General features: G+C 37.4%; 1 protein-coding gene across 3 annotated transcripts in view; it reads left to right on the forward strand.

Annotated features, from left to right (window-relative positions):
• LOC139960075 (phosphorylase b kinase regulatory subunit beta-like) overlaps positions 1-12,556 on the forward strand; it is a 51,098-nt gene that overhangs the window by 12,587 nt on the left and 25,955 nt on the right. For all 3 annotated transcript variants that reach the window (XM_071958136.1, XM_071958145.1, XM_071958155.1), the window contains 3 exons: positions 8,416-8,551; positions 8,762-8,917; positions 9,569-9,672. In XM_071958136.1, the coding sequence (XP_071814237.1) occupies positions 8,416-8,551; positions 8,762-8,917; positions 9,569-9,672 (396 nt within the window). The remainder of the gene's footprint in view (positions 1-8,415; positions 8,552-8,761; positions 8,918-9,568; positions 9,673-12,556) is intronic.

Consider the following 12,556-nt stretch of genomic DNA (forward strand, 5'->3'; position numbering starts at 1 on the left):
CTTCAATGTGTCAACAGGTTGTCTCAAATGGTGCAAAACTTGGCTCACATGGACAACAGGACATCACAAATGGTCTCAAAATAGTCCATTTCCTCCATGATTTGTACTAGATGACTTTGGCTTTGGTGGTAGGTTGTGAAAATATTTCACAGTGCATTTATGTCGTGTAACTCTCATTCATGAAACAATTACTAAAGGTATTTGCTAACTCAAAATTAGTAAAGGAAATTTCCTTTTTTTTTTTAATTCATACATGTATCTGTGTGTCTATATTGCACATAGGAAGACTTCTTTCTGGATATATTGAGACATCTTGGAATAAAAATTCTATAATGTAAAATCCTAATCAATAAATGACATGGTTGATTCCCACATAGGAGTGCTACAATAAGAGGTGGAAATCTCTGATCTTTTCTGGTTCTCACTTAATTTTTGGACAAATTTATCTCACTTGCTCTACATTAGTCGGATAGTTATTTTGAAATTTTAGGACAAAGTATGGCAAGGAATCACAAAGCCAACTGATAATCCTTATGTTGTGTACACATGTTAAATAACTTGTGGTGTTCATTGTGTGGAATGCTTGTGTTAAGGTTGCTTCTGGTGCTTGTATTGAATACTTGTGTAACATGTGTTGAAATACTTGTGTTGATTGTGTTGACTGTGTGGAATGCTTGTGTTAAAATGCTTCTGGTACTTGTGTTGAATGCTTGTGTTACATGAATTGAAATACTTGTGCTGAATGTGTTGACTGTGTGGAATGGTTGTGTTAAAATGCTTCTGGTGCTTTTGTTGAATGCTTCTATTACAAGTGTTGAAATACTTGTGCTGAATGTGTTGAGGGTATGGAATGCTTGTGTTAAAATGCTTCTGGTGCTTGTGTTGAATGCTTGTGTTACATGTGTTGAAATACTTGTATTTATTGTGTTGATTGTGTGGAATGCTTGTGTTAAGGTTGCTTCTGGTGCCAGTGTTGAATGCTTGTGTTACATGTGTTGAAATACTTGTGTTGAGGGTATGGAATGCTTGTGTTAAAATGCTTCTGGTGCTTGTGTTGAATGCTTGTGTTACATGTGTTGAAATACTTGTGCTGAATGTGTTGACGGTATGGAATGCTTGTGTTAAATTGCTTCTGGTGCTTGTGTTGAATGCTTGTGTTACATGTGTTGAAATACTTGTGTTGACTGTGTGGAATGCTTGTGTTAAGGTTGCTTCTGGTGCCAGTGTTGAATGCTTGTGTTACATGTGTTGAAATACTTGTGCTGATTGTGTTGACGGTATGGAAAGCTTGTGTTAAAATGTTTCTGGTGCTTTTGTTGAATGCTTGTGTTACATGTGTTAAAATACTTGTGTTGATTGTGTTGACTGTGTGGAATGCTTGTGTTAAGGTTGCTTCTGGTGCTTGTATTGAATGCTTGTGTCACATGTGTTGAAATACTTGTGCTGATTGTGTTGACGGTATGGAATGCTTGTGTTAAAATGCTTCTGGTGCTTTTGTTGAATGCTTGTTGCTTGTGTTACATGTGTTGAAATACTTGTGTTGACTGTGTGGAATGCTTGTTTTAAGGTTGCTTCTGGTGCTTTTGTTGAATGCTTGTGTTACATGTGTTGAAATACTTGTGCTGATTGTGTTGACGGTATGGAATGCTTGTTTTAAAATGCTTCTGGTGCTTTTGTTGAATGCTTGTTGCTTGTGTTACATGTGTTGAAATACTTGTGTTGACTGTGTGGAATGCTTGTGTTAAGGTTGCTTCTGGTGCTTGTATTGAATGCTTGTGTTACATGTGTTGAAATACTTGTGTTGATTGTGTTGACTGTGTGGAATGCTTGTGTTAAGGTTGCTTCTGGTGCTTTTGTTGAATGCTTGTGTTACATGTGTTGAAATACTTGTGTTGACTGTGTGGAATGCTTGTGTCAAGGTTGCTTCTGGTGCTTTTGTTGAATGATTGTGTTACATGTGTTGAAATACTTGTGTTGACTGTGTGGAATGCTTGTGTCAAGGTTGCTTCTGGTGCTTGTGTTGAATGCTTCTGTTACATGTGTTGAAATACTTGTGTTGATTGTGTTGACTGTGTGGAATGCTTGTGTTAAGGTTGCTTCTGGTGCTTGTATTGAATGCTTGTGTTACATGTGTTGAAATACTTGTGTTGATTGTGTTGACTGTGTGGAATGCTTGTGTCAAGGTTGCTTCTGGTGCTTGTGTTGAATGCTTCTGTTACATGTGTTGAAATACTTGTGCTGAATGTGTTGACGGTATGGAATGTTTGTGTTAAATTGCTTCTGGTGCTTGTGTTGAATGCTTGTGTTACATGTGTTGAAATACTTGTGTTGACTGTGTGGAATGCTTGTGTTAAGGTTGCTTCTGGTGCTTGTATTGAATGCTTGTGTTACATGTGTTGAAATACTTGTGTTGACTGTGTGGAATGCTTGTGTCAAGGTTGCTTCTGGTGCTTGTGTTGAATTCTTCTGTTACATGTGTTGAAATACTTGTGCTGAATGTGTTGACGGTATGGAATGCTTGTGTTAAATTGCTTCTGGTGCTTGTGTTGAATGCTTCTGTTACATGTGTTGAAATACTTGTGTTGACTGTGTGGAATGCTTGTTTTAAGGTTGCTTCTGGTGCTTGTATTGAATGCTTGTGTTACATGTGTTGAAATACTTGTGTTGATTGTGTTGACTGTGTGGAATGCTTGTTTTAAGGTTGCTTCTGGTGCTTTTGTTGAATGCCTGTGTTACATGTGTTGAAATACCTGTTTTGATTGTGTTGACTGTGTGGAATGCTTGTGTTAAGGTTGCTTCTGGTGCTTTTGTTGAATGCTTGTGTTACATGTGTTGAAATACTTGTGTTGATTGTGTTGACTGTGTGGAATGCTGTGTCAAGGTTGCTTCTGGTGCTTGTGTTGAATGCTTGTGTTACATGTGTTGAAATACTTGTGTTGACTGTGTGGAATGCTTGTGTTAAGGTTGCTTCTGGTGCTTGTATTGAATGCTTGTGTTACATGTGTTGAAATACTTGTGTTGACTGTGTGGAATGCTTGTGTCAAGGTTGCTTCTGGTGCTTGTGTTGAATTCTTCTGTTACATGTGTTGAAATACTTGTGCTGAATGTGTTGACGGTATGGAATGCTTGTGTTAAATTGCTTCTGGTGCTTGTGTTGAATGCTTCTGTTACATGTGTTGAAATACTTGTGTTGACTGTGTGGAATGCTTGTGTTAAGGTTGCTTCTGGTGCCAGTGTTGAATGCTTGTGTTACATGTGTTGAAATACTTGTGCTGATTGTGTTGACGGTAATGAAAACTTGTGTTAAAATGTTTCTGGTGCTTTTGTTGAATGCTTGTGTTACATGTGTTAAAATACTTGTGTTGATTGTGTTGACTGTGTGGAATGCTTGTGTTAAGGTTACTTCTGGTGCTTGTATTGAATGCTTGTGTCACATGTGTTGAAATACTTGTGCTGATTGTGTTGACGGTATGGAATGCTTGTGTTAAAATGCTTCTGGTGCTTTTGTTGAATGCTTGTTGCTTGTGTTACATGTGTTGAAATACTTGTGTTGACTGTGTGGAATGCTTGTTTTAAGGTTGCTTCTGGTGCTTTTGTTGAATGCTTGTGTTACATGTGTTGAAATACTTGTGCTGATTGTGTTGACGGTATGGAATGCTTGTTTTAAAATGCTTCTGGTGCTTTTGTTGAATGCTTGTTGCTTGTGTTACATGTGTTGAAATACTTGTGTTGACTGTGTGGAATGCTTGTGTTAAGGTTGCTTCTGGTGCTTGTATTGAATGCTTGTGTTACATGTGTTGAAATACTTGTGTTGATTGTGTTGACTGTGTGGAATGCTTGTGTTAAGGTTGCTTCTGGTGCTTTTGTTGAATGCTTGTGTTACATGTGTTGAAATACTTGTGTTGATTGTGTTGACTGTGTGGAATGCTTGTGTTAAGGTTGCTTCTGGTGCTTGTGTTGAATGCTTGTGTTACATGTGTTGAAATACTTGTGTTGACTGTGTGGAATGCTTGTGTCAAGGTTGCTTCTGGTGCTTGTATTGAATGCTTGTGTTACATGTGTTGAAATACTTGTGTTGATTGTGTTGACTGTGTGGAATGCTTGTGTCAAGGTTGCTTCTGGTGCTTGTGTTGAATGCTTCTGTTACATGTGTTGAAATACTTGTGCTGAATGTGTTGACGGTATGGAATGTTTGTGTTAAATTGCTTCTGGTGCTTGTGTTGAATGCTTGTGTTACATGTGTTGAAATACTTGTGTTGACTGTGTGGAATGCTTGTGTTAAGGTTGCTTCTGGTGCCAGTGTTGAATGCTTGTGTTACATGTGTTGAAATACTTGTGCTGATTGTGTTGACGGTATGGAAAGCTTGTGTTAAAATGTTTCTGGTGCTTTTGTTGAGTGCTTGTGTTACATGTGTTAAAATACTTGTGCTGAATGTGTTGACGGTATGGAATGCTTGTGTTAAATTGCTTCTGGTGCTTGTGTTGAATGCTTGTGTTACATGTGTTGAAATACTTGTGCTGATTGTGTTGACGGTATGGAAAGCTTGTGTTAAAATGTTTCTGGTGCTTTTGTTGAATGCTTGTGTTACATGTGTTGAAATACTTGTGCTGCATGTGTTGACGGTATGGAATGCTGTGTTAAGGTTGCTTCTATTGAATGCTTCTATTGCTTCTATGAATAAGGTGCTTGTATTGAATGCTTGTGTCACATGTTGAAATACTTGTGTTGATTGTGTTGACGGTATGGAATGCTTGTTTTAAAATGCTTCTGGTGCTTTTGTTGAATGCTTGTTGCTTGTGTTACATGTGTTGAAATACTTGTGTTGACTGTGTGGAATGCTTGTTTTAAGGTTGCTTCTGGTGCTTTTGTTGAATGCCTGTGTTACATGTGTTGAAATACCTGTTTTGATTGTGTTGACTGTGTGGAATGCTTGTGTTAAGGTTGCTTCTGGTGCTTTTGTTGAATGCTTGTGTTACATGTGTTGAAATACTTGTGTTGATTGTGTTGACTGTGTGGAATGCTTGTGTCAAGGTTGCTTCTGGTGCTTGTGTTGAATGCTTGTGTTACATGTGTTGAAATACTTGTGTTGACTGTGTGGAATGCTTGTGTTAAGGTTGCTTCTGGTGCTTGTATTGAATGCTTGTGTTACATGTGTTGAAATACTTGTGTTGACTGTGTGGAATGCTTGTGTCAAGGTTGCTTCTGGTGCTTGTGTTGAATGCTTCTGTTACATGTGTTGAAATACTTGTGCTGAATGTGTTGACGGTATGGAATGCTTGTGTTAAATTGCTTCTGGTGCTTGTGTTGAATGCTTGTGTTACATGTGTTGAAATACTTGTGTTGACTGTGTGGAATGCTTGTGTTAAAATGCTTCTGGTGCCTGTGCTGAATTTGTTGACGGTGTGGAATGCTTGTGTTAAAATGCTTCTGGTGCTTTTGTTGAATGCCTCTGTTACAAGTGTTGAAATACTTTTGCTGAATGTGTTGATGGTATGGAATGCTTGTGTTAAAATGCTTCTGGTGCTTTTGTTGAATGCTTGTGTTACATGTGTTGAAATATTTGTATTTATTGTTGACTTTGTGGAATGCTTGTGTTAAGGTTGCTTCTGGTGCTTTTGTTGAATGCTTCTATTACAAGTGTTGAAATACTTGTGTTGACTGTGTGGAATGCTTGTGTCAAGGTTGCTTCTGGTGCTTGTATTGAATGCTTGTGTTACATGTGTTGAAATACTTGTGTTGATTGTGTTGACTGTGTGGAATGCTTGTGTCAAGGTTGCTTCTGGTGCTTGTGTTGAATGCTTCTGTTACATGTGTTGAAATACTTGTGCTGAATGTGTTGACGGTATGGAATGTTTGTGTTAAATTGCTTCTGGTGCTTGTGTTGAATGCTTGTGTTACATGTGTTGAAATACTTGTGTTGACTGTGTGGAATGCTTGTGTTAAGGTTGCTTCTGGTGCCAGTGTTGAATGCTTGTGTTACATGTGTTGAAATACTTGTGCTGATTGTGTTGACGGTATGGAAAGCTTGTGTTAAAATGTTTCTGGTGCTTTTGTTGAGTGCTTGTGTTACATGTGTTAAAATACTTGTGCTGAATGTGTTGACGGTATGGAATGCTTGTGTTAAATTGCTTCTGGTGCTTGTGTTGAATGCTTGTGTTACATGTGTTGAAATACTTGTGCTGATTGTGTTGACGGTATGGAAAGCTTGTGTTAAAATGTTTCTGGTGCTTTTGTTGAATGCTTGTGTTACATGTGTTGAAATACTTGTGCTGCATGTGTTGACGGTATGGAATGCTGTGTTAAGGTTGCTTCTATTGAATGCTTCTATTGCTTCTATGAATAAGGTGCTTGTATTGAATGCTTGTGTCACATGTTGAAATACTTGTGTTGATTGTGTTGACGGTATGGAATGCTTGTTTTAAAATGCTTCTGGTGCTTTTGTTGAATGCTTGTTGCTTGTGTTACATGTGTTGAAATACTTGTGTTGACTGTGTGGAATGCTTGTTTTAAGGTTGCTTCTGGTGCTTTTGTTGAATGCCTGTGTTACATGTGTTGAAATACCTGTTTTGATTGTGTTGACTGTGTGGAATGCTTGTGTTAAGGTTGCTTCTGGTGCTTTTGTTGAATGCTTGTGTTACATGTGTTGAAATACTTGTGTTGATTGTGTTGACTGTGTGGAATGCTTGTGTCAAGGTTGCTTCTGGTGCTTGTGTTGAATGCTTGTGTTACATGTGTTGAAATACTTGTGTTGACTGTGTGGAATGCTTGTGTTAAGGTTGCTTCTGGTGCTTGTATTGAATGCTTGTGTTACATGTGTTGAAATACTTGTGTTGACTGTGTGGAATGCTTGTGTCAAGGTTGCTTCTGGTGCTTGTGTTGAATGCTTCTGTTACATGTGTTGAAATACTTGTGCTGAATGTGTTGACGGTATGGAATGCTTGTGTTAAATTGCTTCTGGTGCTTGTGTTGAATGCTTGTGTTACATGTGTTGAAATACTTGTGTTGACTGTGTGGAATGCTTGTGTTAAAATGCTTCTGGTGCCTGTGCTGAATTTGTTGACGGTGTGGAATGCTTGTGTTAAAATGCTTCTGGTGCTTTTGTTGAATGCCTCTGTTACAAGTGTTGAAATACTTTTGCTGAATGTGTTGATGGTATGGAATGCTTGTGTTAAAATGCTTCTGGTGCTTTTGTTGAATGCTTGTGTTACATGTGTTGAAATATTTGTATTTATTGTTGACTTTGTGGAATGCTTGTGTTAAGGTTGCTTCTGGTGCTTTTGTTGAATGCTTCTATTACAAGTGTTGAAATACTTGTGCTGAATGTGTTGACGGTATGGAATGCTTGTGTTAAAATGCTTCTGGTGCTTGTGTTGAATGCTTGTGTTACATGTGTTGAAATACTTGTATTTATTGTGTTGACTGTGTGGAATGCTTGTTTTAAGGTTGCTTCTGGTGCTTTTGTTGAATGCCTGTGTTACATGTGTTGAAATACTTGTGTTGATTGTGTTGACTGTGTGGAATGCTTGTGTTAAGGTTGCTTCTGGTGCTTTTGTTGAATGCTTGTGTTACATGTGTTGAAATACTTGTGTTGACTGTGTGGAATGCTTGTGTCAAGGTTGCTTCTGGTGCTTGTGTTACATGTGTTGAAATACTTGTGTTGACTGTGTGGAATGCTTGTGTTAAAATGCTTCTGGTGCCTGTGTTGAATGCTTGTGTTACATGTGTTGAAATACTTGTGTTGACTGTGTTGAATGCTTGTGTTACATGTACAGTGTTGAAATACTTGGTAGAAACTGCAAATATTTGGACCAGCCATCACCTGAACGCTTAACACACACTTTGTTTCTTCCCATCTTGACTGCAGTAACACTCTTCTTCATGGTTTACCCAATTCCAAACTCCAACCCCTCCAATGTAATCAAAACTCTGCAGCCAGGCTTGTCACAAGTCGCAAACGTCATCCACACATCATCTTTAATACAAAAATTACACTGGTTACCTATTCAAAAACGCATTCATGTCAAATATTTTCCTTGTAACTTATAAAACTTATAACGGTCTTGCTCCAAAATATATCTCTGATCAAATATCTCCTTCTACCAATGAAAACTTACACTCATAGAATAAACTTCTTTTCAAATCAGGACCTCTATCTACTATAAAACATCTCTTTATGGCAACACAGCCTTCTACATCAGTAGCAGCAAAACTTTGGAATACTTTGCTTTCAATATCCACAACATACCCTCATTAATTACTTTCAAATCTTAACTCAAAACTTTAATTCATTAAATTTTCGGTCTTTTTTTTAATTTGTGTGTATTTGTTCATATTTTCTTTGCACAGCGCTTAGGAACTTTTTTATTGTATTTTGCACTTAATAAATTGTATTATTATTACATTTTACTTTGCAGTCATTTGAAGGTGTAGAAAATGAGTGGCCACTGTTCTACATATACATGATGCTAGATGGTTTAGCTACTGGCAAGAAAGAGCAAGTTGATGAATATTACCGTTACTTAAAGCCTCTTCTGAAGAAGGGAAAATATGGTAGGTTTTAAGCAAATTACTCCTTTCTCCGGAAAATAATCTTTTTTCCTTAACAATAAGACTACATTTGTAAGCATAGTGATTGTATAGGAAAGAGACATGTCTAGGCACACAGTATGGCTTCTATATTTTCTTTGACCATTTTGAATTGTTACTACAGAAAATGTTTTTTTGTCACTGATTGCTGATCTCTGTCTTTAATGTTGCCAGGTATATATGTTCCCAAGTATTACTTTGTGCCAAAGAGCAAAATCGAACGGGAGAGGTCACAACCTGGCTCACAGGAGAGAACTTCTAGTGGTGAAGATGGTGAAAAGAGTCTGTTTCTATGGGGACAGTCTCTATTCATCATTGCCATGTTATTAAGTAAGTGTCCTTCCTCAATCGATTGGTATTTCACTGCAGTCAAGAAGGAATCATAGCCTTGTTTTTAAACTGGCAATAGTTTGGTTAATATTTTCAAATGTGGACTGGAGTTAATGAGAAACTTTTTGTGAAGAGCAGATGGCTAAACCACCAAGTTTAGCACACAGACCATTTACAAAGAACTCCACAGAATTATCACATTCATGAATGGGAAAGTGACGGCTATTCGAATTCCAGATAACATGTTTACAATATAAATGCATGTGGTATGGGATTTCATCATGTAGACACAAACCCAAACTATTATTATTATTATTATTATGTGGCAGAGTTAAACTCTCATGAACAACTTCATCAAAACAGCTAAGAAAAATCTTATTTAATCCATTTGAGAGGTATCACAGAGTTCATTCTTCTTCACACAAGGCAGAAGACTTGATCAAGTCTAAATATGAAATCATCAAGACACATACATGTGCTTTCATTCCTAAATATAATTATGCTCTTTATTCAATCACTTGCACAGATTAAAGGTCAATTCTTTAGGAAAAGATACAACAATCACTCATATATGAAACTTAGTTTCCTTGATCTGTATCTGATTTATATATATATATATATATATATATATATGCATCTTTATTCTCATAGGAGAAAAATTAATCACCATCGATGAAATCGATCCTGTCGGCCGACACATTGGCACAAGGAACAGAACAGTGTACCGACCCAACACAAGGCATTCAGCTTTTGAGGTTAGTCTGGGCTAAAAGGTGGTAGCTCTGAAATATTGCGATGGAAATATCTCCAAATATTGCTCCCTCCCGAGGTATCTGTCTGCTAAATTTCCGTCGATTTCCAGATATCCTTTTCACTCTGCACAGAGATCGTAATCTAAGTTCTGTCTTTTACCTATGTAAGCCTGATGCTATGCTGTGTGTACAGTCAGCAGGGCCGGATCCAGGTTTTATAACAGAGAGGGTTGGTTGAAACTGGTCCCCATGTAGGGGGTCTAAGATGAACATTTAAGATGGGAAATGGTGCATTCTTTGGCATATTTTGACTTTGTTGTGGGGTTGACAAGTGGGGATGGTGTATACCTCACTCCCACCCCCCTGGGTCATCCGTGTCTTGTGAGGGTATGCTCATGGTAAAACTATCAAATCTGTTTTGTTTCTTCTGTATGAACTGCTTTGTACCCACAAGCAGTATCACAGTATCACAATTTCAGGCAGGCATAGGAATTTTTTGTTGTTGTTGTTGTTGGCAATGTATTTCACCACAACGTTGTATTTAATCATAAATATGTATAAGCTTTATAGATTACAAAGTACTTTACAAATGGTGATCTCTGTGGCTCTACAAGCCTATTAATTCATTGGGCCATTGAACAAACCAATTGTGAAACTATTTTGAATGTGGCTGCAGATGTTGTTTTGTTTTGAAAGCATTCACTAGGGTGCGATGGTTTATATTGAGCATGGAACATAATATAAATGAATGTTATCATTCATTTTTAATTTTTTGGACCGGACAGTTCAAATGTTTTTGAACAGGAAAGGAACTTTTTAAGTTGGGTCTCCCAGTTAGTTACCCACTCCTATACCTGCCGAAAAAACAAGCCTCTCAACTAAAAAATGGTGTTTTCCATGAGCCGTCCGATGGGTGTGCACAGCAAATTCTTTTCTCCCCATCCCCACTCTTGCCTCTCCCCCCCATTTCCATGTTGATTGGCTGAAGAAATCTAAACATAAAATTATCAACATATCTTAGCTTTTCTACGTTTATTTTTTGAAATGTAAAGTAAAACCAGTTGTGCATATGTATTTTGCATATTCTCAAATGACATGTCGGACTGCTACGTTATTCCCAACATGAGCAACTTTGTACTGCGACATGATGCACTTGTATCCTATTTATTAATTATGATGTGTCATAATGAGCTATGGAACTGTGTGCCATGTTGTGCCGATATGTTGTTCTCTTTATTATGTAGTGATATTTTGTCAGGACTGTCATTCAAAATGGTTTTCCATAATACTTATACGGAAAACATTTAGTTATTAATAACAGGAATGTCCTCCATTTTGAAGTCTTGTCTAACTTGACTTTGTAGTGACCAGTAAAGGCAATCTACAATATTTTGACTTTGAACGACCAACACAAGATTGGGGTTAACCCTGTGGTGTCGTTGACCGCAGGCTGAGGTACTCTCTTTCAAACAGCTTGCCAGAGCTTGCTTGTTTTTTTGTTTGAGTTCTGTTTGTAAGTTTTTGGAGCGATTCGTATCCGAATCCAATTTGACTTTGATCTTTGATGTCATGCTCGAATGATTCCTTTGGTGTGCTCAGTTGATTTTAACACTTTAGAGCAGGTAATTAGTTCCAATTTGAACTTTGACTTAGAAAATTACCCCGTTGACAGTATTTAGTTCTTAAGAAAATAAAATCAACCTTTCTAAGGCATGGGAACTTTTTCCCAGCACAGAGAAGCGCAATTTATATACATTCTTCACCATTTTGAAAGGATTGGTCAAGCTTAGTCCGTGCCATATCCAGGGATGGGGGGTGGGGTGGCAAAGAGAGGGGTTAGGGAAGGGTATGAGATGAGTTGTCTTATGTGTCTTGGTATGAGATAACAGGTGGAAAATTTGAAATTATTGACAAATAAATATAAATGTTTCTCTTAAACATTCTAAAAAAAGATGTTAAAATAAATGTACCAGCAAGAATCTCCACTGCCCCCCCTACCACTGAAAGTCATGTTCCTGTTGATACGTTACTTTTGTATCATAGAATTTTGCTTTAAAATTGTACCGAGTAGCACGGTGATCATATCACTGGGATATTCTCCATAATTGCTTAGAGGGGAACATTTAACCTCTTGGCATCAGTTAACATCATTAAACATATTCCACAACTTCTACTTCCACTGAATATGTTACCTATCCTCACAACTAAGGTGACTAACCATCTCTGTCGCCCCATAATAATTAGACAAGATATCAGATCAGATCAAGATAAGTTAGTCAGCTTCAAGGGAAAAAATGGGAGACCAGCTTTCTAAAAAAGCAAACGAAAACCACTCATAAGTGCCACTTTTCATAAATTAGAAGTGCTGTCGTGTAAACTGTTAATAAAAAAACTTTAAATTTTTTTTCTTATATTTTTGGAATGAAAAGAGGGCCTTGTGTAGTTAAGAAATGTCATATTGATGAGAAATTAATAAAAATAATCAGAAAGTACCCTTTTTCTTGTCAAATGAAACATAACAAAATAGGATGAATGTGAAAGTGTCGTTTCGAAATTGGAATATTGGAAATTTGCATTTTGAGGTGATGTCGTGGTTTCCACCCTTCAAGTCAAATCAAAGTTAAATATCCGACTGCGGGACAAAGTTTATATCCCCCCCTCCCCCAACATCCATATTGAACACTATTCTGCTACCTTTGGTCAGCTTCAATATTTCACCAACCTTTGAGGGACACTTACATTCAACCTAGGAAAACTCCATCTACATATGATTTAAGCTCCATCATCTGATATGTCACTATCAATTTTTGTTAATAATGATTCAAAAGTATAACTTATAACTATTTTTCTTGCGTAGGACTTTTGATGGCAAAGGTCTGTCATTTTT

The sequence above is a fragment of the Apostichopus japonicus genome, chromosome 3 (assembly GCF_037975245.1).
Source record: "Apostichopus japonicus isolate 1M-3 chromosome 3, ASM3797524v1, whole genome shotgun sequence".
Taxonomy (NCBI): domain Eukaryota; kingdom Metazoa; phylum Echinodermata; class Holothuroidea; order Aspidochirotida; family Stichopodidae; genus Apostichopus; species Apostichopus japonicus.